The following is a 27,018-nucleotide window of genomic DNA, read 5'->3' as shown; positions in this document are numbered from 1 at the left end:
CGTTTGCTCAATATTTCAAATAAAATGTGGTTAAAACCCCAACAATATTTTTGTGTCAGGGAAAAATACCAGTTAGTGGCTTTCAATCATGTTTTCTGGATGTTTACGTTAAAAGATAACTTTCCAAAAAGCCACCAAATGTGTTTGAAAGCCAATAAACAACGATGATGATTAATTAACAGTCAGGCTCTCATTTTAAGAAGCAACAGAAAGATTGTTTTTCTACAAAGTGCTCAAGTAATCCCTAATTCTAACAAAATATGACCACACAGAATTTATAAAACGCAGTAACAGCTTATTGGTTAAGTACGATTAGAGGAGTATGAAAGAGTACAGGGAAGGATTTAGTTGCCACCGTACTCTACAGGGAAATGTTGGGTCTATGTAAATCATAAATAAGTCATAGAGTGTGGTCTATACCTAGTTTGTAAAGTGTCCTGAGATATCTTTTGTTATGATTTGGCTCTATAAATAAAATTGAATTGAGTATAAAGAAACAAAACAATCATCCCTCCTCTGAATACTGGACCAGGACGAACCGCCGTCCCCCAGCTGTGCAGAGAAAAAGGACAATAAAGGGAAGACAAGGGGACACAGAGGAGACAACTGTCATTAGCTCCTCCACACTTCAAATGCCAGCAACTCCATTAGTGAACAAACAGCTGGTCCGCTGCGGAGGGCTGGAGGAGATCATCATGTAAGACAACTGTTGTCTTACATCATAATTAGCTGGTATTTACTAATTGAGCACAAAGAATGGATGTCATCTGGTGGCACAACAGCTTTTCTCCTCAAATGCTACGGCCGTGTTGGCGCACTGCTCCTCCCTCATTTAACCTTCGCAGTGTCACAGTATGAATGCATTTCCTTATGGTTGTGTGGTTCAACCCCCCACGGAGGGATTTCACCACTTTAGTGTGACCTTCGCAGACTGTAATGAGGCTGAAAAGGGGACGTGCCCTCCTCGGGTGAAGATACCTTTGGAAGATTGGACACTGGTATAAAGAGAGATTAGGCCCCTGGGGGTGTTTGAATGCTAAACAGGCAAAACGACCCTCAGTGCTCCCTCCCTTTTGATCTTCCACCTCTTTGAATGGAAAACAGCTCCAATTAATTCAGCATTAAGAGTAATAATATAACTGGAATATTCCGTCCAGTGTAAACATGCTGTAGATTTACACACTATTGCTACTGAAGCCATTTAGAGTCGGTTAAAATCTCCGTTTTAAACTCTTTATTTATTCTCATTTTAAAGATACAAAGGCCGAACAAAGGAATCCTCTTAGAAACACAGCACTGGAATTTAAAAAAAAAGGAAATGCTTCAAATCCAGTCAAACTTCTCAGAGGTCAACAGTCAGTATAGCAAGAAATGAACTCATATAATACCATAAAAACACATCAATAATTGTTTTTATCAATCATAGAAAACCTGAACAGCGGGGAAACAAGATATCTACAATACGTCGAATGTTGATGAACACCGAGGAAAACAATGAAGCTATGTAACCAATCAAACTTAAGTAACACCAGTCGATAAAACGCATGCAGACGTGGATAACAAGAGTGGCTGCTTATGGAATCGTCTGCAACAATAATAAATATTGTACAGTGTTTGACACCAACATCCATCCTCGACCTCTCAGTGGCACCGCTATCCCCTCATGCATTTTTAAAGGACCTTGAATTAATATTCATTGTTATCAAAAACTAACAGTATAATATTGCACAAGCCCATAATTCATAATTCATGGGGTGGGAAAGGTTTAGAATACTGTGACGGGGGCGGGGGGGGCGGCAGAAGCAGATCATATGGCAGGTTGTGTCACTTGTCCAGTGGAACCGTAACAATCTGTTTTAATTTGGTTTCTCTCGTACAGTCTTATCAGCGAGGGGCCTCAGCATATCATTGGAGCCTGGAGGCATAATGTTGGACCCTGAATAGATCTGCAGCAAATATACATATATATGCATGTCACATGTTAACACAAAACAACCAAAGCAAAGGGATCCCACAGACTTTCAGTTTAATCTAACAGAGACTGAACTGCGAGTATACTTTTCTTTTCTTTTCTTTTTAACTTCCACATGTATAATGAATGTTTGTTCTTCAATGCTTCAACACACTACTATTTTTTTTTTTACATTTTAAATGTCAAAACACAAACATCAAAGTGCCATAAAAAAGTGAACACAACTTCTAGAACAGCCGTGTGTGTGTGTGTGTGTGTGTGTGTGTGTGTGTGTGTGTGTGTGTGTGTGTGTGTGTGTGTGTGTGTGTGAATAAGTAATGTTTCAGTAGCATTTACTGTACATCAGGAGCAGATCTGCTTTGACCTGAGACTAAAACATCCTTCATGAATTTCAAACTCGCAGCCTCTACACTGTCGTCAGTCTCTCAGCGTGCGATGCGAACCAGTTAGTAATGAACGCAATTCTTAGAATTCTTGACACGAACGACATTAAAGCCACGATAATCCGTCAGCCGTAACAAAAAAAGGATTCGATGCGGAAGAGTTTAGATCTGAAATGGTTCGGGAGATAAAAATTTAAACACATTCTCGAAGAGTTCCACTTCAAACAGGCGGTTAAATTTGTGACTAATTGACCGTAAATGTGTGTGTGAAAAAAAACCTAATGAAGTTTGACACACACGTGGCGTCGCAGCCAATACTGCAATAGATGTCACATGTAATAATGAGAATTTCTTAGATGAATAACTCTTCTTGTGTACGATGTATCAGCTCCCGACAGCAGCACATGAAAATCTCAGTCAACGGCTATTACTCATTTCCTCAAGAGCAGTAAAGTGTCTCGTCTCTTTCACTCAACAATGATCTCAAACTCTTTTCATCCTTTGTTTGTAACATCCAGACTGTCAATGAGGGCGTCTCCTCTCCGCTTTGAGTTCACATCTGTTTGGCTGCTAAACTGACGGGCTGTGATGGTTCGTTGACTTTAATGTCCCACAGTGACACGAGAGTTAACCTATGTGATTAGTCTTTCACTCGGCTCACCATGAACTTTACTTTTCTGAATAAGCCCACAGAAACAAAGATCTGACGCTGCGTTGGCACAAGATGAGTTGGTGGCTTTACCCTGATTCGGCCTGAAGCCTCCAAATGAAGCTGTGGTCTAAAAAGGAGCTTGGTAAAAGTTTGTACACGTGTTTTTATGAAAATTAAGATTTGTGTAAATAGTGGGATGTTCGTTCTTCTGTTTTCTGGCTGCGGAGTGAAAACTATGTTTATATCTTGGATGTTAACCCTCTAAAGCAGTTCAAACTAAACGTACTGCAGGATACATGAACTGAGTCATTTATTGTCCAAACCACTGTGGAGAAATATTAGCAATACTGAAACACACACAGTGGGACACCTTGAGAATTTGAGTGTGTTATTTTTGCTTGACAGAAACAAAAATATGACACATTTGCTGGAAAATGTGTTTGAAAAGCAACAAGCATGTTTCCTCCCTGATTTAAAGATTTCTTGTTTGTAAACAAATGTGAATTTCTTGCAGATTCACTTTTTGGAAAAGGAAAAATAATCCATCGTAAGTGCTTATGTATCATTTGAAGATAATGTATATTCTGTGGGTCTTGAGGGGAAGTGAAGTGTTTGGTTATAGGATGTGAGCAAGCTGTCAAGTGGAGCTTATGTACATCACCAGCCGTGGGTCTTGGAGGTTCAATGTTCCAGGTAGAATTGATCTGGGAGCAGAGTCTCGGCAGCACCAAATATACAGCAGCAGTCCTGTTGCCCCTGACCGCAGACACAGGGATGATACAAATCTGGCCCCCAGCTCTGCTCAGTGACACAGAAGATATACGGTCGTTTCTTGAAATGATCACAGATTTGGTTCAGGTGGAAAAGAAGAGTGATCCATTCAGGAAACAATCAAAGAGGGGACGCTGTGAGCTTAACTCAATCAGGGACCTGGCAACAGTGGTTAAGGGTAGCATCTCCCACCTCCAACCAGTCAGGGTTGGGTGATGGTGCGTTACTCTGGTGTTTGCTGCCCCCTAGGGCTGAAAGCAAGGCAGTGCAGGTGTGGCTCAGGAGGGAGGAAGGAGGGAGGGAGGGAAGAGGAGGAGGAAAGGAGGTAGAGAAAGGAGGAGGAGGGAGAGAGATGGGACTAGGGCGGTGCTACTCGTCACAGCCCAGGACCTCAATTCGCAGAGTGATGCGCTCATGCCACTCCCACGGCAGGATGCGGATGTATCGGCTGTAGAACGGGGGCTCGAAGATGTTCTTTTTGTGAACGTTGTTGTCGCTGTTGCCTGGGAAGATCTGGAGAGAGAATAGCAGCAGGTCAAAACGACACAGATCATAGCTGCCGTTAGCCTTAAAACTTTAAATATGTTTAAGAATTATTTCCTGTGGATGTCAGACAGTAAGCATATGAATACGAAAACGCTCTTTGGCACTCCAGAACAATCAAATGGGGATAAAAGCCAGTGAACACCTCAAATTTACGGAGGAAAAGCGGAAAATCACAAAGTTAACTGAACACAACAACATATAAAATAAACGTTGACAATTAGTACAACCCCCATAACAAATGCAGACATTATCCCGTAAAAGACAGAATTTTAATTAGAAATGTTTAATCGATTAAGTCAGTGTTCCACCGCCTTGGTTTCATTTGGCCGTACTTCGGCGCACATCTGGCAGGTAAATTGATTTTTGGACGCATCGTGAATGAAAGCTTACAGAACACTAATCAAACCAAGTGTCAACATAATCTGTTCCAGGTGTTTAAACGAGGGCGTCAGCTACAAGCTCAGCTATTATTCCTTCTTTATAGTTTCCACTAGGACCACACAAGTAAACAGTCCTCTGCAAAAGCCTGTATTCTTTATTTTTTCCTCCCAAATCCACCAAGACACTCTTTGTTTTACATCAATGATTATTATTATTTTGATTTAGTACATATTTTGAATTCAGTTCGATTTTTTTTTTTGTTTTCTTTGCTCGACGCTGAGTATGTTTCTGGCCCCAGCTGGACTGACCTTGTCCTGCTTTGTGGTCGTGTCCTTCACAATGGTCCAGGACTGTCCATCATCACTGTGAGCCACTTTGAAGGCTGTAACGAACTGGATGGAGCCAAAGTCTTTGGCCCCCTGTGTGATGACTCCTGTGATCTTCTTGGGAGACCCCAGGTCCACCTGAGGACGCAGAAACAGCTTCCCTTTACAAACATGAGCAAACTAAAACACAATGTAGAGCTCTGTCCGGTCCTCCTCTCTTACCTGCAGCCACTCAGACCGGTTGTTGGTGGCGGCGGTCCAGGCGTTGGTCTTGCCCTGTTTGTCCAGCCGGGCATAGTGAGGATGCCAGGTGAAGGCCTCAATGCCCCAGGTGCGGAAGGTGCTGGAGGACGTGATCTGGCGGTCAGACACCAACCGGGACTTCATGCCCATTGGCTCTGAACAACCTGAAGTGTTTGAATACACTGTGGAGGTGAGACCAGGGGGAGAGACAGAGGAAGAGACAGAAGAAAAGAGGAATGGAAAGAGAGAGAAAGTATGATAGACAGGGGACGGACAGGAAGCGGCGCAAGCCAGCCAATGATGTGAAGCAACGAACAGAGATGATGATGCAGACGCACTGATACAGAGGTGGCAAACAGGTTACCTGAGGCCAAAAATGTGCAGCTTTAGGCATACCTGAGTAAGTCATACAGTGATCCTCCACAAGTTTACACTATTTTCATACTTTAAATATCATTTCACATGATCAATATGGGCAGTATGCCAATCCTGAAGTAGATACAAACTTGTGAAGCTCATTGCACAATCTATAAAGGCTGTAACCGACTTTTTAATGAGTGTGGGTTAGTGAAGCAGCTGCGCATGCAGGACAAATGAACAGAGGGTGAAAGATGCATGAAACTTCAGCTCTACTGTAACGGTCCAGCATCATTTAAATGGTTATGCAACATGCCCTTAGTTTTATTACATTATTTCACACTTGAGTTGATTCACTCTCTTGATTCTCTGGGTTTTTAAAAAAAAAAGAAAAAAAAAGAGAGTTAAGACTCTTTGCATGCTGGCTGTGATCTCATGCCACACCAACAGTAGACCCTCATTAAACTTAAATATAGCAGTTTTAGAATCATGCACAAGCTGGGAAGCACGAAGCACAGAAACTGATTTTTTTTAATTGAGACTAGTATCAAGAGAGAGAATATTCAACAGTGTAATGAGGCCGGTGAGTTCTAAAGAACCACACTGGTTTAACATTAAAGAAACGATATGATGAACAGAGATGCGTTGCGATACAGAAGACTTAAAAGAAGTATTATGTTTTCCTGCTGGGGTGATAATTTTTAGATGATGAATGTGACCAGGGCCTTCTCTGCAGTAAAACAATCTCTGAATCACTAGAATCCCTGTGCAGTATGCTTGCCAGTGTTACTATAGTACTATATGATCATATGGTTTTGATAACATACATCTGTGTTCAAAGTTACTAAGTAGTGCAATCCTCTGTGTAATCCTTTGAAATGTGATCAATCACTGAGTGTAGGGCTGAAAATAATTAGTGAGGAAACATAAGAGCTGAATGTTGGATGACGAAGTTTCCACCTGGAGTTTGAATGACTTAAGATGTGAAAACTGTTTCAGTCACTAACAAACATCAGTGTACTGCACACCAACAGTGTGTGGATGTTGTCTGATTTCCGTGTGAGTTTACCGTTGAGTTCACAGCCCACCAGCTCCATGCGCATGGTGCAGGCCTTGCGACACACCACAGGGACAATGCGGATGTACTGGGCAATGATCGGGGGGTCAAACAGATTGGTCTTGGTGCCGTCGTTGTCACCGTTTCCGACAAATACCTAGAAAGAAAGGAGGAGTTAGCAAACTGTGTCTTGTGTGCTGTCATTTGTTAGTTTTGTAGCTGATGAGCCATACTGAGAATTTAGTGTCAGTTTTAAGTAGATTCATGTATTCCAAACAAAAAGAAATTAAACTATGATTTAAAGCACTACATAAAGAATTCTTCTTTGTTGCATTGTATCATCTCTCTCTGTTTCATAAGTAGTGTTGTCGGAGAAGGCATCACAGGAAAGTTCCAGTCAAATGAGTTTAAGACAGTGTGTACTGTATGATGTGTTTTTGTTTGAAATTGCTCCCCCTAGTGGTTCATCTCTACGTTTCAGAAACATAGTGACGCTCAAATCTTTCAATATCGCCAAGGGAACAATAAATCTGTTTAAAATAGACTTATGGCTACAGTGCACTGTATTTACTGTGTATCTCACATTATCCTTATTCTGTCCGTCTGTTCTGTACATGGTGTATGTTTTGCCGTCCAGGCTGGAGGCCACCTTGAAGGCCTTAACGAACTCAGCTGTTCCGATGCGACTGGCACCCTGCGTCACGATACCTGTAAAGCGCATCTTTCTTTGCATGTTGATCTGAAATTGAGGAAAGAGAGTCAACATTAGGATGAGTTTCAGTTGACGTGAGAGAACTTCTATCCAACCAAAAGGTACAGGTGCGGAGTAAAAGCTTCTCCTCGAGTGGAACTTCCTTAAATTTATCAATAAATCAAGTTTTATTTTTTGATAATACATGGGTTCTAATTATCTAATGGCAGGAAAAGTATTTCTCACCTGATAGATCTAAAAACAAATGTGTCCATACTTGCACTATACATTCTCATTATGCTACACAATCTACATTTCTCTGTGTCCCCGGTCTCACCTCTATCCATGGGTTCTTGTCATGTGCAGCGGCGCTCCAGGCGTTAACTAGTCCCTTGTTGTTAAGGCGGGCAAGCTCAGGTCCCCAGCGCTGCAGGCCCAGCAGGGTGTAACGGACTGATGAGGCTGAGATCTGGGACTCAGCGACGCCCCCTCCCTCCATGCCCAGCAGAGATATACAGCCTGTGGAGGAAATGAGGGATTGTGACGTCAGTCTAAGACTTCCCACTGTGGCCCTTCATGCAAATTTGGCATATAATAACCTTTCAGTAGGATTATGTAGCGTAGTACCAGAAATTCTACCAATGCATGTAAATTTAGACATTTTTTTACACTATGGCTGCAGAGAAAAATGGTGAGTGCACAATGAGGAGGTTTGATCCTGATGAGACAGAAATATCTGAGTGAATGGTCAAGTAATCAAAGTCGAATACACATTCAGCCATATCTCTTGCATTATGCTTTAACTTCACTCAGCTGTGTAAACGATCAAGTCATTAGGGATGCAGAGCTTTGAATCAGCTTAATTGAATAAATATTGATTTCCCATTTGGCAGGCTCTCATTCTGCCTATTGATCATCCTAAAATGTTGCAGCTTGGCCGCCTTCCCAATCCCATCACCATTAATGTCTTCCCTCTATTAATACATTTCAGTAACGCTGGCAATCGTACCCCCATTACATATGGATTCAGTGTATCTGCATGTGTGCAGTTTTCTTACTTTAATGAATTGATATTTAATAAATGTGACATTATTGAATTAAAAAACACAATTTATACAGAGAGAAATTAAGTCATATGCCCCTTATATTTTCAGATGAGTGATAAAGATGACAGTAACTGGTCACATTATGTCATTTTTATCCATCCATCTAGGGGTGTTGACTGGTCACACTTACGCAGTTGGCAGTGTTTGCCCACATAAGGGGACGGGCAGAGACATTTGTAATCTCCTTCCAGGTCCCTGCAGGTGCCACCATTCTGACATGGCTGGAGGGCACAGTCATTCACATCTACGGAGAGAGAAATCACACTGTCAACTTACCGGTCAACTGTTATTATGAGGCAGTCTGAAAGTAGATCACAGTTAGTTCGAAGTGTGAGTAAAAATCACGTCATGCTTAAGAGACAGGGTTCGATATATGTTCATCTGCTTGACACTGAGGTTAGTTGAAGCCATGCCAACAGGACTGGAGCTGTAGTAGAGAGAAGGCTAAAGAGAGGAGCTTGTTTCTGGTCATTTGACAGTAAATGCAGCCTTGATTAAGATATCTGGCATCAAAGAACCAGCTGCACCATGAGATCATGTAGTCAGGATGTGGAGTATTTAATTAAAAGGTCCCAGGAGTATCATCCAGGGCCATTTCAGTGCATTGTATGTTTCATGTCATGTAACTCTTTGTATTGCCTCATGATGGCGCCCTCATCAACACTATCTGTCCAGCTCAAAGTCTGTCAGATGAGTCAGAAAGGAGAAAAAACAAATCAGCAGAATGAAACAGGAATAAACTCAAACTCCTTTTCATTTCTCCCCCACAAGGACTGTCACTGTGACTAAACCGGCTTTGAACACTCTATATTGACCGCAAACGCAAGGCACAAATTTGGCTGGTTGTAGAGATGACAGCACACCAAAAACAGGGATTTCAGTCAATCTCAGAAGCTTTAATCCTCAGTGGTTGGTATTCTGGAGGAAAATGCACGCAAACAACCCAGGCGCACAAATGTAATGTTTCTATCAAATAAACACACACATGGCAGCATCTCCCTACCCACATGCTCTCTCCATAAATAGCTCCGTGTCCAAACATTCGTTTTCACACAGTCACAGGGAGGGATACAGTCGTTTTGAAATGTGCATCCACACACTGGCTAATGAGATCTAAATTCATGACCCTTCTGGCTCTGGGAGCTCATACTAAAATCACATAAATCAGACTAAAACATTCAACTGCTGTTTCTCGAAATAAACATCGAGATCTCTTCGCTTTGTAAATAATCTCTTTGATCATTTTAATGTCATGGAACAAGTGGAGCAGCTACCTCTGTATCCAGACTCAACGCCTTGTTTAGGTTAGTTTCATCAACTAGAAAAGGTCAAGGGTTGAGGAAATCATCCACTTTATGAGGATGGACGAAAAGATTTGTCATTCATTTGCTGCATGGGGCACAAATAAGATAAGTCTAGTACGTAAAATTTGAGTAGGCTTCTCGAGCATTCTTTACTTCAAACTATAAGAAGCTGACCGGACAAAATGTTGACATGCTCCCTGATGTCCTTACCTTGTGGCATGCAATCTTCCCCTCTTTAACCCAGAGACCTAAATCCGTAATTGATGACAGACCGATGGAAGGAAACTCCAGACATGCATCAGCTGGTTGGCTCTCTCCAGTAAGAGGATTGGGCACCCGGAGGACCATACATTCTGGTCAACTCCAGAGTCTAATCTATTTATCTGATAACCAGAGGCAGCTGAGGAGCACGTACCAGTCTTGAGAGGGGTTGCAAAATTCTGTGAGTTTTGAGGTGGAAACTTTTCATGGGAATTAACCGGAATTTACAGGCTGTACTTCTGTACCAAGTCATGTGCAGATATAAACAAGCCTTTGACTATATACTAAACTGACATAATCCATTAGTTTGCCATCTTTACATAGCAAATATTTGTTTAATGCTATATAAATGTTCTTAATATGCCTTTAAAGTTTAAAGTGAAGTTTCACAATAATGAATGAAAGGAAATAAATTCCTATTTAATGGGATGCTGGCAAATTATCTGTACATGTGATGGAAGAGTGCTCTGCTGAATTAAATGTGCATAAGTTTAAGAAAAAACGAAACAAGGCCTATTATTAATTTGTTTATGTGTATCTCCTCCCCAAACAAGCTCACTATTAAAAGGGTTACATTTTTTGATTGAAATTGTGTTTCCGAAATTCCCAAGCTTGACTCCTGTTGCAAAGGCTTGTAGGTGTGTTCATCAGGACCTGCGAGCCTGAAATGTGTACACTGATTAGCTGTAACTATGACAAGACTTCAGGGTGAAAACCTTGTAACTCTAAAATGACCACCAAGAACAAACATACTGACATCTTATCAGCTGTTACATATTTAGCAACATCCGCTATCAGCACACTGTTTGCATATAGATTTCGGGGGGCAGAGCACGTACCCGACAGACCACCGGTCCATGGCCTGTATCCAGCAACGCCTCTAGCTCATAAGGGAAACCGCACACTACCACAGTATTCAGAGCGTCAATATCTGTCTCAGCATGAAGTGAAATCCAGAACACATCTCATGCGGCCTGTTTGAGACCTGATCCAGATCGATGCAAAGCCAAGGTCAGCGAGCAGTGCATGTGGTGCACAAAGAGGCGTGTTGTTTTTTATTTCTAAGGCCGGAGGATTGATGTTGTTCTTTTGGAGCATAGTGTCCGTTTCAGTGAATATGACCAAACAACTGTTGCTGACTGCAGCTTAATTAAACTTTTGTCCCCACATATGTATTGTCCAATACTGTATTTAAGTACTTAATTTAAGGTAAAATCAACATAAACCTTCTTCTACATTACAATATTTGTATTGGGTCTATTGCAGAGAAGTAACAACATGAAATAAGGAAATTGCATATCTTTAATCACCGCTCTCACTGTTGCTATGGTAAAGCAACCAAGGGGAGAATCTCTAAAGGCAATATGGTCACCAGATTAAACCACAATGGCATTATTAAACAAAAAAGGGCGCAAAGGTTTCTCCATGTGTAATTTGCTGTGCACTTTGTGGACTGGCTGCAGTACACCAGGGAGCGCCAGTAGCACCCAGAATAGCTTTGAATCGGATCGCTGCACACTCTGCTGGAGGGATGCAGAGCTCTGAGACGAGACTTCTGATGTCATAAAAGTATATTTACAGAGCATATTATTTAAAGCTGTGATTTCTGGGCACTCACTCTGAATAGATCGAGGCACGCATGGTGACATCAGATCACGTGCACTGGTAAATGAAAGCTGTAGATCGCAATGTCTGCAGCATTTTAAGATCTATATTATAAATAAAGGTTGTATATTTTTCAACTTCTCACTTTAAGAACATCTTGGTCAGAGAAATAAAGTGTTACGACTTCATGTCCTTGTGGTCTGAATGAAAAAGAGGGAGTCTTGGAAGTTTTAAATATTGGATTCCCCCGGCTGAACGTCGAGAGTCATTCAACACATCATTTTGGTTACATATTTACACAAATGTGGTTGTTGTAGTTTCTGAAGGATCTCAAGCAAAGCGCTCAACCCCTGACTGTTTTGTGGTCAACGGAAGAAGAGTAACTGATGTGAATATGCAGTACTTAACCCTGTGACTGAATACCAGAAAGCTGATAAAAAAAGCTCAGCAAACCCATTTATTAAGCACATTTTTTCATTAGTTCAGCAGACCTGGATATTCAGAATTCAATATTTGGTGAGTCGGATGAATGGGTTTATTCGAAATCTCCCATTTTCTACAGTAAGATTATTTTTTAATTCAAACCAACTTGATGGCAAGGCCTTATACTTTACGGATTGTCAACACATATGAGAGTTTCCACAGTTAAAATCTGCTTCATCAGCTGTATTGATTAGATATATATGAGAACACCCCCTGTGGTGAATTGTTATTACAGCCCTGAAAAGTCTGTGGCTGTTTCCATGTAGATGTTTACCTGTGAAGGTTCAGCCTCACCTGTCAAAACAACTAACAGCTGCTTCTTTTACTCAAGATCATGTTGTGACTCGAGGTAAGGAGCTTTGGGAGCCTAATTGGACAATCTAGTTTGTTAATGCAGACAATAGTAAACCAGGAAATGCCCGTCAGACAGCCCTAACACACACACTCACACGCAAACAGATATACATTATAAACACACACACCCTTTACTCCACAGGAGGCATGGAGCCCAGTCTGCCCAAACTACCACATCCTGGGAGGAGCTGAAAACTCTCCCAAAACAAGTGAAAGAGCAGCGCACTCAAACACACCCCATTTGGCACCTTTCAAGAAGCAAATAACTGCCTTAATCTGTTATGAAAATCTGGTATTTAGAGAGGGTAACTAGACTCCCCTTCTCTTCACTGTTTCCATCCATCTGCTTTTCCCAAAAGCGAAGTGAACAGTATTGACACCACGCTCTCTCTCTCTCTTTCTCTCCATACTACACACAAAACCCAATTTGACAGGACAGTCAGAAGTGCTGCAGTCAGACTTGAGTGGTGCGTGTGACATTGTCAGGAGGGCAGACTTAATTCACCGTTCCGCCTCCACATTCACTTTTCCGCCCGGCAACAGGAGCAGCGCTGACGTTGCGAGCGTTCAGCGCGGACCGCCACTTTCTGTTGGCTAGACTGGCACGAGGGATGAACCGTGTGTGTATGTGTATGCTAAATAGTCTGAATATGAGATCATGAGCCGAGTGTGGTTGTTCGTGTGGGATGTGCAGCACACACGTGATTAAGCTTTTTCCAGTAGAGATTTTTTTTTTGCTCCCTTGATCTGTTTCTCAGAGGGATTTTAGTCCTTTAAGGAGACATTTATTCAGCAAAGAATACATAAAAAACAAACTCATTTCTCTTTTGTTTTTAACTTATTTCCTAAAGCTGACAGTAGGCCTTGAAGGAGAGGATGGTGCCATTTCTTACTATCTATTTTATTCCCAACTAGTCCATCTTCCACTTTAGGATGTGTTTGGCTGTTTTCTGATCACAGTAAGAAGACTGTAGTGACATTTCTGAACTTTTTAAACAACTGCTGCCCCAAAGGGTCTGTCTCAATATGCGTTTTTGTGTGAAGTGAGTGTGAGGATGCTACTTAAATGTTTACCGACACTACGCCTCCTTGGGTTCACCACAGTCCCTGGTTTCTACCGCTAGGCTACACACACACACACACACGCACAAACACACACACACACAAACACGCATACATACATACATACATACACACACACACTAGAGAAGCACTTAAACTGTCACAACATAGTCATCAGTAGCTGCAAATAAAGTGGCACCTCCCTGACCCAGAAGTCCACAGGGGGGTTCTCATAAACCAACGCGGTCAAATAAACTCCCCTCATCACTATCCTTGAGGCATTATCTAATTAGTGTAAATGCCTGCTCTGCAGAGGGTTCTTATTCTGGCAGCTAAGCTGCCAAAGGACTTGTGAATTTATGGATTTTGATGAGCTGTAATTTGTGGTGCTCTGGATAAAAGAAAACAAAAAAAACAACATCTTTTGTGTGAAAGGACGTCTTCCTGTCTGGGTGGGTTTACTGATAAAAAGGTGGTTTATCTAACGCTGACATGATCTCACTGCCAGTTCTGTTGCTGGCCTTGACTCAAACATGGAGAGATAGTGCTCAACTCAGTGGTTTTTGTCTGTGAGTGTGTGTGTGTGTGTGTGTGTGTGTGTGTGTGTGTGTGTGTGTGTGTGTGCGTGTGTGTGCGTGTGTGTGCGTGTGTGTGCGTGTGCGTGTGTGTTCCTCTACTGCCAGCCAAGAGAACAGAGAGCACCTGGATCTGAGAAGGAAAATAGACCACAGCGCAAAACACACACAAACACAAATCTCTCCTCAAGTCCCACTGTTACCTTTTCTCGAGCTTATATCTGCCCCTTGGACACCTAGGATAAAAAGGCATACATGATCAAACAAAAATGTACTTAGGCTTTTACCATAAGTCTCACTTGATTCCTGCTAAATTACTTCTTTGTGCACACTTGGCCACTGCGATTCTGCCGCCTTCTCGCACAAACAGTAGCCATCTGTCTGCGTGTGCAGAGCGGGAGGGAGTTGGAGGAGCACAGCACATGTTCCCACCGTTACTTCCCTCTCACAGGCTGACCCCGACTGAACCAACCTGGTCTGACTGACGTGTGAATGAAGCTCCCTTAAAGACGACAGCTGTCTGTCTGGTGGCCACCACTCATCCATGTTAGTATGTCAGGTTAGACAGATTAACAGGGACTATGCCAATTGATTGTTTAAGAATGTGTATAGACTCTGTAAAAGAGGCATACTAGGCTATTAACACCAAGACTTTTAATTTGGTGTGCTGTTGCTTACAGTCGTGAGGATGTACTGTAGTGATTAGAATGATTAAGGCTAATGATCATGATGAGCCCCTAGAGATTATTTTGTTAATATAAGATGGGACCAAAGATATGCCCAATTAACTTTATACTTCATACTTATTTATAGTCAGCCTCTCCATGAATATCAGTGAGGACCCTTTTTTTCATTTGCAGTAACATATTTGGCAGTATGGCTCTGTTCTGGGACCTCCCTGCCCTTCCACGTGCATACATGGAAAGCCTAAGGCAGGGAGAGCAGCAGCAGTTAAGACTCCCCCCATAGGGAACAGAACAGAGCCAGCATCAATGACAACAGGAGTTACATTGATAAGTCAGACACAGCATTAAAGGAGGTGCTTGGGTGGAGGTGGATTGCAAAGCAGCTTGAAGATGAAGCAGCAACAGTAGGCAGGCTGAAGCATCTTAAATAAGGCGTCCTTTATGAGATTTGCCAATTGAATGTGTAGAAGGGAATCAGTTGATGCATCAGCTGGGATGTGACCAGATCTTCACATTGTCATATGGCCTGCCTCAACTAACACTACGCTCAATGTATCGCACTAGTGGCCCCTTATGACCTGGAAAATGGACAACCAAAATGTAAATGCAGGAAAAACTATTGGCCACAAAAAAAATACTAACAAATAAAAATAACAGAACGTCTTTCCATGGATCATCACATTAGAATTAGACCCCAAAACATAGTAATTGAAAAGGTCATGATATAACCCTGATAAAACTATAGAAGAGGAAGCACAGACTTACTGTTCTGGCAGTGGACTCCGTCAAAGCCCGGCTGGCACTTGCAGACGTACTCGCTGAAGACGTCACCTCGGCGGGAGTTGCCTGTCACATCGCAAGTAGCATCATTCTTGCACGGGTTAGGGTTGCAAGGGCCTTTTGGACGAGGAGAAAGATACAGAAGAGGAAGAAGAGGACAGTCAAGTCTGACAAACATTTAAAGGGTCCCTTGACCTCTGACCTCAAGATATCTGAATGAAAATGGGTTCTATGGATACCCACAAGTCTCCGATTTACAGAGATGTCCACTTTATGATAACCCAGAGACTTTGGTGGAAAAAAAAAGTTTGCTCTTATGGTACAAATGTGTTATTTTGGCCTATTCTAAAACAGAGTATTTGAACTGCATACTGAGGTCCCTAAACAGGTTTGGGATTGCATAAATTGGGTATGGCTAGAAAAGCAGAGACTCTAGTGGATTCAATGAGCCCAATTTGATTAATGTATGATAATACTATGTATGGCTATAGTAGCCATTTCATTGTCATGAGGCCATTTTTTTAGGCTTGACCTCAAATTAGATATTTTGACCTCTAGGAAAATCACAGCCTCATGAAACTTTACAACCCCAGTGCTCGCCATGTAATTCCTGTTTTTTGATAACAAATCACAGCATGGATTTTTCTCTTTCGTTGTTCCCCAAGGTCTTGGTGTCTTAATGTGGCATTTTTGGAGGAAAGTGGTAAGAAGTGGTTAAATTTTGCACCAAATCTGAGTTACAAATGGTAAATGGTAGCGTATATTTTCGCCTTTGTACACAAGACACAAAAGAGCAAATTAATCTTCAGGTTCCCAGTTTTCAGATTATGTAGACCACTTCTATGTGGCATCAACTGTTGACCTGCTATTTACCCCAAAACAGCGCCTGGAAAACCGAAATCCAGTTTCGACCTCAGTGGCATGGCTTACCAGTCTCAGTCTCATTGCAGATGTCTCCAGAGAAACCGTCAGGGCAGATACAGATGAATGGAGCTCCTGCCCCGGTCACACAGGTTCCACCATTACTGCACACGTTCACCTTACAGTAATCACCTGGGGAGGGAGGGAGGGAGAGAGGGGGAGAGAGAGAGAGACAAGGTAACTACTACAGCACACAAAACAAAACAAGATTTTCATTTCATCAAGGTAAAAGAAATTAATCCGGTGAAAACATTGCTCATTTTTAACCCCCAGAACCTCACAAACACAAAAAGTATTATTATTGTGTCACTCATTTTCATATTGTCCCTACTGCAATCAAAGACAGATGTTGGGTGTTGACTTTGGCTTAAAGACTTATGACTGATAAGTTGTTTGTTGGGTTTAAAGAGTGAGTAACAGTACTCAACTTTAGGCCAAAGTTTCAGCACAGGGAGGGGCCGATCAGACAGGACAACTGTAGTTGTGATTTGTGAGTCTGTGTTTTGTTCCTTGTGCAATTTCTAGAATTAAAACCAGTTTATATAGCCTATACCAGTTTTCAATAAGAAAGAGTGAAAGACACTCTGAGAAAGTTTCAGCAACCATCATGTTTTCTCCCATTATTAAAATGTCCACTTGATTCTCTTGTGCTGCTGAATAAAGAGTAAACAGGCTGCTGCAGGTCAGACGTGATGGTCTGAACAGCTGAGTAAGCCATCACTACACTGTATAAACACAACACATACACTGGATGCTTCCACCGACATCACTGCGGCCTAGACTGAACCTGACAATCTGGCAGCTCTCTGGGCACGAGGGAAATCGCGTCAGCTCGCCCTGGGTGGGGGAAAAAAAGGAATCAAGAGGCATGTAGTGGTTTTCAAAAACAAGACCAAATGATTTCTATTCAACTTTTTTTCTTCCACAATAAGATTTCTGCCTTTTGGAAACTATGACAACACGACTACGTGATACATGAGTGAGGCCGCATAGCTCCTGACAAAATGACCCTGAAGTGAAATCTTAGCATCTATTAAATACAACATAGTGAATGTTGTAACAGTAATTAAAATTTTTCTCAATTTAGATACAGCACATGCCACTTAGGATGTGAAAGTTTCAATTATACACGGTTTTGACACCTACAGAATATGGAGTAAGTCAATAATTGTGAGCCTTTTAACACCCATGAAGACAGAGAAGGCTTATCTAAATTAACACTCATCATTTAGGTAATTGTTAAGGAAATTGAGGTTGGACCCCAAGTGTGAAATTTGTGGTTGAAGTTCCACAGTGTCTGCCGTAGAAGCTAAAAAGAAGCTCTCACCATGTTTTTTTGTGGGGTGTTTCAGCAGGGTACCTCTTCCTACCACAAAATAAGTATGCTTGTGGGAGTAGATAAATGTTTTTTTTTAGAATTCCACAGGAAAGAAAAGTGGCGTTTTAGTCTGGCTGAGGGTATAATTCAAACAGGCCACAAGGCCACGGCTGAAAATGGCATTTTGAAGAGACTTCTAACTTCATGTGCATCCCTGTGTCCTCTATACTTTCTAACCCCAGACTACACACACTAACACACGGACCTTTTCCTGTTCTTCAAAACAACAAATATGAGAGTAGAAACTCCGGCCAACTGTAACAAAAGAACATACTGTCATTTGTAGCAGTTGACTTTAACCTCTGGACTCTCTTGATATATTATCCATTAGCTAATAAAGAGATGTAGGGTAGATTTGCATCATGTTGACTGAGAGAGAAGGGAGAAAGAGATCCACTTTGCCAACATCTTGTTTGGCTGTTATCCACTGGACTGCACTTCCCATGGATGTCTAGTGTTATCAGTGCTCTGTCCAGAGTCACGGCCGTCAAATGCTTTCACTTCTCATGGGACTGTTAGGCAACTGACTTGGCTGGCACCACGGCCGCAAACAAATCCATATCAGAAAGCTGCTGTCTGTTTATCTTTGGGAAGGAACCCAGCCTCCCTCCCTACACTGGCAGACACCTAACTTCATAACAATGCTGAATAAATGACCTTCAGAGAATATTTTACTGGAACAATCTGACCGATGCACTTAATAAAATCTAGAAATAGAAAATAAGAGAGAGATCCCATTTTATTTAACTCTGTATCCGCTGCTTGTGGTCTGGAGGGTAGCTTAGCTGGGATGTTTTTTCAAGGAAATGAAATTAGTGATCGTCAAGGTGGTCAGCCAAGAGACAGCGGTCAAACCCTCAGAGCCTCCTTGGAAATCCCCAGTGATACCACCGACATAAAAACCATGTCCATAAAATAACATGGAAACGAAGAAAAGGGTGTTTATTTCTGTCCCCTATTCATAATACATGTGAAAGAGGATGGGTTTTTCCAACAGGTTTTGCTTTGCATACACTAAACACACTGTTAAAAACTTGCTTAAACAAATTACATTGAATTTATTCAATTAAAGGAAAATATTCAGTTACGTATTGAATGTTAACTGCAATGCTGTTTCATAGGAAACCAGAGAATTGTTCTTCCCCATTATCTTCAGCTGGCAGACATGTGCACTTCCAGATAAGCAGTTTATGTTACAAGGGAAATCTTTGGCTGCAGTTTCAGTTTAGTTTATTGAGAAATCCCTGCAGAAAAATGTCAACTATTCAAAAGGACACACCACAGTTTCACAGGGTTGATTCGCTCATAGTAGAAAAATTAAAAACTAAGCTCTACTGATATCTGGCCTTGCAGGGAATGTTGACTTTCTGTGCTAAGGTTATGAGATGTTCCTCTCTGACACCCTGACACAGTGCAGGTGAAAGTCATTTTGCTTGTGGTGCTCACTGCATTGGAAAATTACATTTCCAAAATTCAGCAGTGTCTCTATTTGTATCAGCAGTTTTCATTGAGCCACTTTCTCCTCAAGATATTGTCCCCATGAAAACTGTGGACAGAAACAGAAATGCTGCTGATGTAGATGTCTGTCTAATAACCCGGACAAAGAAAACCAAAACTATCTGCATGGCTCGATATCACTAGAACGTAAGTGTGAAATGTCTCCTTGCCATCATTCCTTAAGCTGCTGCAGCTGCCTATATAAAGGAATATTCCCAAAACTAATCAGTTATCCAAAAAAACATTAGGTATGGGTGCACGACTGTTTGTCCAGTCTGTAGCAACCCACTTCAGGTTGTGCGTGCCTGAAGAAGGTTGTTGCTTAAGTAGTGACTCCTTTATTCTAAGAACCACAATCAAAGCAAGCCTTAGCATGTTTATGTCATTTTGATATTCTAGTAAATGGACCTGGCTGAATACCAAAAACAATGTCAGTTGTTTTCATTATGTAAACACGCTGATATAAAGAATGAGTCATTTGAGCATACAGCCATAAACACATCTATTTTGCTGCATTTAATAATGCAGTAAAAAAAAAACATTTAGCACTGCTGTGATTTTACAAATGGTTTAAAAGTACCAAACATGGTGCCCCACTTTCACCACACGACGGTGACGGATTAGAATGGTATGTGGAGTTGTGTTTGGCAGGACCGGCCATTTCCAAAAGGGCATTGTGCTTTCCTCGCTCCTTATGAGTCATGTTCTGTGCCTTTCCCATGTTGCCTCAGCCCAAGAATGAGGTTCAAATACCAGACAAAAAAACACAGAACAGTTAGAGCCAGAATCACATAATGATTCAGTCCCCAATGAGACCAATCAAAAACAACGTTGTATGTTATCTTGCAAAGCTTGAGCCTCAGATATAAGGACACAGCTGGGGTTGGACGTCAGGTCAGTGCATGTAGCGATATTTCTTTTAATGCAAACACACCGAAATCCTAAAAGAAGGCAATTTATCACACTGAATTTAGGTATCTTGTTAGTATTTGCTATTATGGTTATTATTTTTTTTGTTTTCTGTTTCTTTAATTTATTTTATTTAAGTACCATTATTATTTTTAAATTTGCATATTTGAATCATTTAAATGATTGCTTGATCTGCCTTATATCTGTAAATATATGTTAATATACATTTCATAAGTGTTTCATATAATTGTAAAAGAGCACTGACAAGTATAATGTGTATAATTTTCTTTGGCTCAATAAAAAGGAAATGAAACACAAATATCTTAAATCTCTTAGAGCGACTGGCATTTGGCTTCAGGGGGCTGAGACTGGCATTAGTGACCATGACAAGTCTTTTGTTTACTCTTTGGTAACAAATGAGCTGCAGCACAAAACATGGTGCACGTGTTTCCTGTAGGAGCTTCACAGAAGAAGGAATTACTCTGGTTAATCGGCTGCTACTGAAAGGATCAATCAGCCGTCTGAGTCAACACACTTGCCCTCTGACCATATAAGACCCCAGGTGAATAAACAAAAAGGAAACATGACCCTTTAACACGGCTAAAGAGACATTACTAACAACATTGGAGTAAAATACCTCAGGACTGTGTGTTTAAATCGGTCTCTAAGAAGTCATTTTAGGACTCTGCGTCATGAGTGAAGAAGAGGGAGCCATTTCAGGACATATAAAGGTACGGGAGGACTCTTTGAGGACAATTACAACAGCCTTTATCAGAGAAACTGCGACATAAAATAGAACTTTGGATAACACTTGCCTTGTTAGCAGGCAAGTCTTGATCAGATGCGAAACAAAATCTTTTCTGGGGGCTGCAGAGTTCACTGACAAAGCATGCTACTTGCTGCATTAAGAACATACACACTGTGCACGACCATGGGCTGAAATCTCTTTCATCTGAAATACTCTAGAGTTATCAAAGGCGACATGTTGTATACAAAAATAATATCCTAAGACAGTTTAAGACGGCTTTAAAGGGAATTAAAGTAAAAAACACAACATCAGTAATCTGCTCCACACCAGGTTTTGCAGGGACTGATGAATGCATACTCACACGTGAACATATATGTGTGTGTGTGTGTGTGTGTGGTTGTCAGTGCTCATATCTGATGTGTCCTGAGGCCTGAAAACAGTAAATGCTCGGCCCTCTGCTCGGTCACGCACACACTGGCATGCTGAAGTGTATAGGCTGGCAGGCAAGTGTGGGAACTCAGTGTTCCAGAAAGAAAAGGAGAGATGCCTGAGAGCCCTTGTTAAAGCAGTTAAGGCTGTGCTGGAGTATAATAAGAGCTTGAGACCTGTAGAGTGCTCATCTAGTCTGAAGACCTGCCACTACTAAGTGCTAGAGATAAAAGGAGAGGGGAACCTGGACATGTGTAACAGGAAGTAGATTTATCAAGGCCCGGCCCACCCGAGTCCTTAAATAACCTTCTTTTGAGCAGGGCTCCAGCTGCAGGTGAGCTTTCAGTAATCTGCAAGAGCTACTCCAGAGCAACACAGCCATCTGCTGCTGCTCCAAAAAAAACAAAAAAAACAAGGGCAAGCCACTAAAAATATACACAGGCGTCACGCACCATCAACCACACAACAAGCAAATACTGTAACTGAAATAGAGCCCGGAGTAGTGCCACCACAACAACAACAACCGTCTAAAGTGAATGGAGTTGTACCTACATCAACACTGTCACTAAACTTCTCTGATCATATCAACATAAAGGTTTTGTGTAAACATTTCTAGCTCTTGGTTTCAAGTACCTCCGACTTTGTCCTTGGCTTAATAACTGTTAAAGCTCACATGACAGCGTGTAAAATATTCAACATGGCAGATTGGAAAGTGGGGCGACAGACACTAATAAAAGTGGCCCAAATTAGAAGACTCTCCATCTTGCAATGAAACATTGATTGAGGAAGCTATTCAAAATTCAAATGGAAGAAACGGAGCCAGTGCTGTCCTGGGGGAATTGCTTGGAAAAGTAATGATAAAGTCATCAGTACTGTGGAGGACAGCAGCCTGAAGGGAAGACTCAATACAGGCAGATGGTAAGAGCCACACAAACACTCAATTCTCCCACACACACACACACATTCAGAAACTGGGGCTGCCTCTAACCATGATTCCCATTATCAATTAATCTGCTGATTAATTGATTCATTGTGAATTAAATGTCAGAAAATGCACATTATCATTTTTCATAGCCTATTGTGACTTATTTGAATGCCTTGGTGTGTCCAATCAACAGTTCTCTGTGTATGATTGAGTTTTAATCATACACAAAGAAAAGCATCAAATCCCCACATTTAGGAACCTGAAATAAGACATTTTTGCTTGAGAAATAAGTGAAATGATTGATGATTTATTTCAGCTCTAAAGCTCTCTTCAGTTTGGGTGGGATCTGGCTTTGATGTCTGATACTGATGACGATGATGATGTACATTATCCCATTGCGCCAATATTATGAGATGTTCCCATATCATTTTTTAACAGCTGTATGTTGATAACCCGGTATGGACCTAGGTTTATAAAACATGAATATATACGGAGAATGAATGCCATAAAAAATGTAATATCTAGTCTGACATTCAGACAGAAAAAGAACATAAGTAAACTACTTTAAAGTTTCTTTAAAAGAGGCATTTCTGATACTGGTATTTTATCCCCAATTCTAGCATTCCCAAAAAAAACTCTATTTGAACCCAGAATGATGGATTTTGTAAAGTAAAGAAGAAGAAGAAGAAGAAGAAGAAGAAGAATTACTTTATTTATCCCGCACGGGGAAATTTAATTTTTTTTCACTCTTATTATTATACATACATACACACACAGGCCCGAAATACACACATGCACAAACAGGGCCTATACATGCAATTAGGGAGAGATGTTAGAGCGAGGGGGCTGCATGTGACCAGCGCCCCGAGCAGTTGGGGGTTCGGTGCCTTGCTCAACAGCACCTCGGCAGTGCCCAGGAGATGAACTGGCACCTCTCCAGCCACCAGTCCATGCTCCATACATGGTCCTCACGGGGACTTGAACCAGCGACCCTATGGTTCCCAGCCAAGTCACCTATGGACTGAGCTACTGCCGCCCAAAGTGTGCCACTGCCACTGTTCAGTAACTAGTAAGCAGAAGAAAAGGGCAACAGGAGTTCATAAACAGTATAATTCCTCTGGCTCTATCACAAGACCCTAGACAAACCGTGGATAAAAGTCACTGTATGATCCGATGATTGCGGTGTAAGAGGTGAATACGCATCACATCAGCAGGAAATTAATATCCTGGTTAAGAGTAGTCCAATAACTGCCTGATATATTGACAATCAAACCCTTAATCTTACACACCCATAAGTAAATTTGCACCAATTTCAACTGCACATCCACAAATTACAGACACACACACACACATACACACTCATGGCACGCCATTGGTCCAACGCCTGGCTATATTTAGCCTTGGTTCCCTTGGTTGCCCTAAGTGGTCTTGTTGTGAGAAAAGTCTGCCTCAGCCCCGACACAGAACACCATTTTCCACCTCTTTCCCCTCGGCAGCACACAGAAAGGACAAGTAACCTACAACCTGCGGAATTGAGCCTAATAAGTTAAACAGGTGGGTTGTAAACATTTTGCATGACACAGCAGCAACAAGTACCCCCCTATCCCAACTCCCTGACAGCATGGAAAGGTCTTAGTGAGGACTGTTGTGGGTGGAAGTTCACTGGCAGGCCTGTGTTGGCGACTGCAGCCGGAAAAGTGACTCAACGTTGTGGTCAGTGCAACCACACCTATCCTTTACACAGCTGTCCCGTTCCTGAGCCTCGGGGAACAAACATGTCGGGATGTGTGCGCTCTTCTTCAGGCTGAGTCTTAATTTCAATTCAAACAAAAAGGCTTTTAAAAAAGTATATTAAACATTTCTAAGTAATGCACCAGGCAAAATGTTGCAGCCTCTCTGTCACGCAGGTCTGTGAGGACGTTACAAGCCAAGGAATGGTAATCAAGTCCAAATCTATATTTTTCAGAATAGTTTGGCTATCTGTAAAAAACCTGTGTATAATCTCTAAAATGAACAAATCTCCTGTTGTCCCTAATGAAGTCACATGCTTGCATCTGCATTTGAAAACGTGCACACTACTGTGAAATGCCAAATATATTGTCGTGTCAACTACAGGGTGTTGACAAGGGCTATGACTTTAAAACATGTGCAAAAGTGCAACTTGTTTTTTTATTCTGTTGCCATGTGACAATTGTCTTGTGTTTTTCAGCTTCTATCACGTGTGGAGTCATTTCTTTTCTGATCTTTACATTTGCAGTTTCTTGTTTTGTTGATACACTGTGATTTTAATTTGTTGTTTGATTTTACTGTTTTTCTACAGTTTTTGTGTGGACCCCAAGAAGACCAGTGACCACTTTGTGGAAGCTAATGTGGATCCACATAAAGAATAAAACAAATCATGTAAAAAGCTGTCATAAGAAGATTTAATCCTGCAAATGGATTCAATAAAATGATGTTGAGCCAAAGTCATAATGAAAATGGCCTCATATCTAATGTAATATTATCAATCTTGTGCTTTAAGTACCCATTTTATACACTTAAGTGCAAATTTTCCAATAGATCTCTGACAGATTGAGAAGATCCCTGACCCCTGGTCATGAGGATTGATCCATGTGCCATTAAATGTTGACTGTTTCTCAACTCATAAAGGTCCAAAGTCCATCAGACAAATAGATACACAATCTGTCTTTCACACAGCACCAACCAAAACCACGAATTTTGCACTTTGTCAGTGTGCAAAAACATCTCCGAATGGAACAGGAACATTTTTACATCTGGAAAATACATCATCACACCAAGAAAAAACATTTTGTGACATGTGATTTCTGTGGGCAGCAAAAGAAAGAGAGCAGGAGATTCAGGCCATTTTACCTTTTGTCCATTGCCCTACATGTGTTTGATGCATGGGGATGTAAACAAAGCCAACTGCCAATGGCATGAGGTTAACTCTGGGCAAGTATAATAGCCAGCCTATATGTTTTGTGCTCTTTTAAAAAGGGGCACTCTGCAGCAAAAAAGTGCCTGAGGTATCTTTTCTGTAGTTAAGTGTCTGGGCAAACGTTTAAAAACCTGCAGGTATTATTGATTCCAGATGATTGTTTTCATATGCCTCAAATTATGAAGCATCTCTGAACATGCAGCAGTCTATTCTTGCAGTTTCAGAGCCCAGAAATGCCTCACCTCTTCCCACATTCCCACACGTCCTTTCCACGCATTCACATCGAGGATCGCTTGAACTTGTGCACCTAACGAGCCAGCTCCAACACTGCTCCGTTACTTCGGTGATGAATTGACGGCGCCACTTGCGCCAGCCAAGACTGAGGTGAAATCATCACATACCAAACACACACTGGAGTCGGCGAATGAACTATAAAAAAAACAGCAAAAACTACCACATTTCCACCGAGTTAGTCTAAGAAGAGTGAAGGAAAAACAAAACACGGAGAAACTCAACTAAAACGACGGCAACGGACGTTAACGGCTGCGGGTTTGAACTGTAACGGCTGCGGGTTTGAACTGTACCGTTAAAAAAGGCTCAACTTACCGTTCACCCCAAACACCAGACACGCTGTAAAAAGTTGCAGCCAAAGGATTAAACTTGTCTGCTCCTTCATGTCTGCTGTTTCTGTGAGTTTTTTAAATTAGCTGCTAGTTAGTTAACTTAATTAGTTAGTTAGTTAAAGGGACGACAGGAGGACAGCGGCGCTCCGGACGTTGCTGCTTCCGTGGCTCGGGCTTGTTGTGCGGCTCTAAACTCCCAGGCAGCAAGGCGGAGAGCAGGAGCACGTGCGCCTCAGCTCGCAGCCAATCACAGCCCGGGTGTTTAATTGTAGCCCCGCCCCTTCCCCTGAGCCAATCAAAACACACAAACACCAAACACTGAGGGGCAGCGGTCACCCTGGAAACAAAAGAAACCACTAATGAACTAATGTGCTACATTTAATTAAAATGTATTGATTCAGATCTTTAATATAAAATGATATATTTGGGGACTTGCTCCCCAATTTTTGGCAGTTGCAGCCACATTTAACATGTGACCTAATTTAGTGTTTCCATGGAGTTAATTAAGGCCTACTTTTCTTTAAAAAGGTCTGAAAGAAAATAGCAATAGCTGCATGTAACACTTAAAGCAGGCTACTTTTTATTACTTTTATTATTTACTACTACAGTTATTGATTGATTGATTATGTTGTGGTGTGTTTACCTTGTTTATTTAACACCCCTAACGATGGAAATTTGCTACTGGCTATAATCTTGCATATTAATCTTCAACCGCTTGTCCCTATCGGGGTCGCGGGGGGGGAGGGGCTGGAGCCAATCCCAGCTGACATGGGGCGTGAGGCGGGGTACACCCTGGACAGGACGCCAGTGTTTTGCAGGGCACATAGAGACAAACAGAGACAGACAACCATTCACACTCACATTCACACCAATGGGCAATTAAGAGTCATCAATTAACCTAACACATACATGTCTTTTGACTGTGGGAGGAAAGTGGAGAACCCGGAGAAAACCCACGCAGACACCTGGAGAACAAGTAAACTCCACACAGAAGGGCCCCAGCCGGGATTTGAACCAGTAAACCTCTCACAGTGAGGTGACAATGCTAACCACCA

General features: G+C 41.7%; 1 protein-coding gene across 2 annotated transcripts; it reads right to left on the bottom strand.

Annotated features, from left to right (window-relative positions):
- Window positions 1–1,219: 1,219 nt before the first annotated feature.
- Window positions 1,220–26,125, bottom strand: mfge8b (milk fat globule EGF and factor V/VIII domain containing b). Of its 2 annotated transcripts, XM_083917534.1 has the most exons (11): window positions 25,947–26,125; window positions 16,526–16,648; window positions 15,581–15,712; window positions 14,333–14,365; window positions 8,616–8,729; window positions 7,717–7,898; window positions 7,272–7,427; window positions 6,701–6,845; window positions 5,254–5,438; window positions 5,014–5,169; window positions 1,220–4,291 (listed from the first exon to the last, which is right to left on the bottom strand). In XM_083917534.1, exons 1-11 carry the CDS (start codon window positions 26,014–26,016, stop codon window positions 4,148–4,150), a joined length of 1,440 nt encoding a protein of 479 aa, XP_083773660.1. In that variant the 5' UTR covers window positions 26,017–26,125; the 3' UTR covers window positions 1,220–4,147. The 2 variants fall into 2 exon arrangements, with proteins under 2 accessions (XP_083773660.1, XP_083773661.1); XM_083917535.1 differs by lacking the exon at window positions 14,333–14,365.
- Between the last annotated feature and the right edge of the window lie 893 nt (window positions 26,126–27,018).

The sequence above is a fragment of the Echiichthys vipera genome (assembly GCF_963691815.1).
Source record: "Echiichthys vipera genome assembly, chromosome: 7".
NCBI classification, from domain to species: Eukaryota; Metazoa; Chordata; class Actinopteri; order Perciformes; family Trachinidae; genus Echiichthys; species Echiichthys vipera.
Note: the sequence above shows the minus strand (reverse complement) of the source record. Positions and strands in the feature narration are given on the sequence as shown.

Coding starts and splice junctions, on each gene's coding strand:
- mfge8b (XM_083917534.1), bottom strand. CDS start 26,016: ATGAAGGAGCAGACAAGTTTAATCCTTTGGCTGCAACTTTTTACAGCG. Junction 7,899..8,615: donor GGGCAAACACTGCCAACTGC/GTAAGTGTGACC, acceptor TTTCCTCCACAG/GCTGTATATCTCTGCTGGGC. Junction 5,439..6,700: donor GGTGGGCTGTGAACTCAACG/GTAAACTCACAC, acceptor CAAACACTTCAG/GTTGTTCAGAGCCAATGGGC.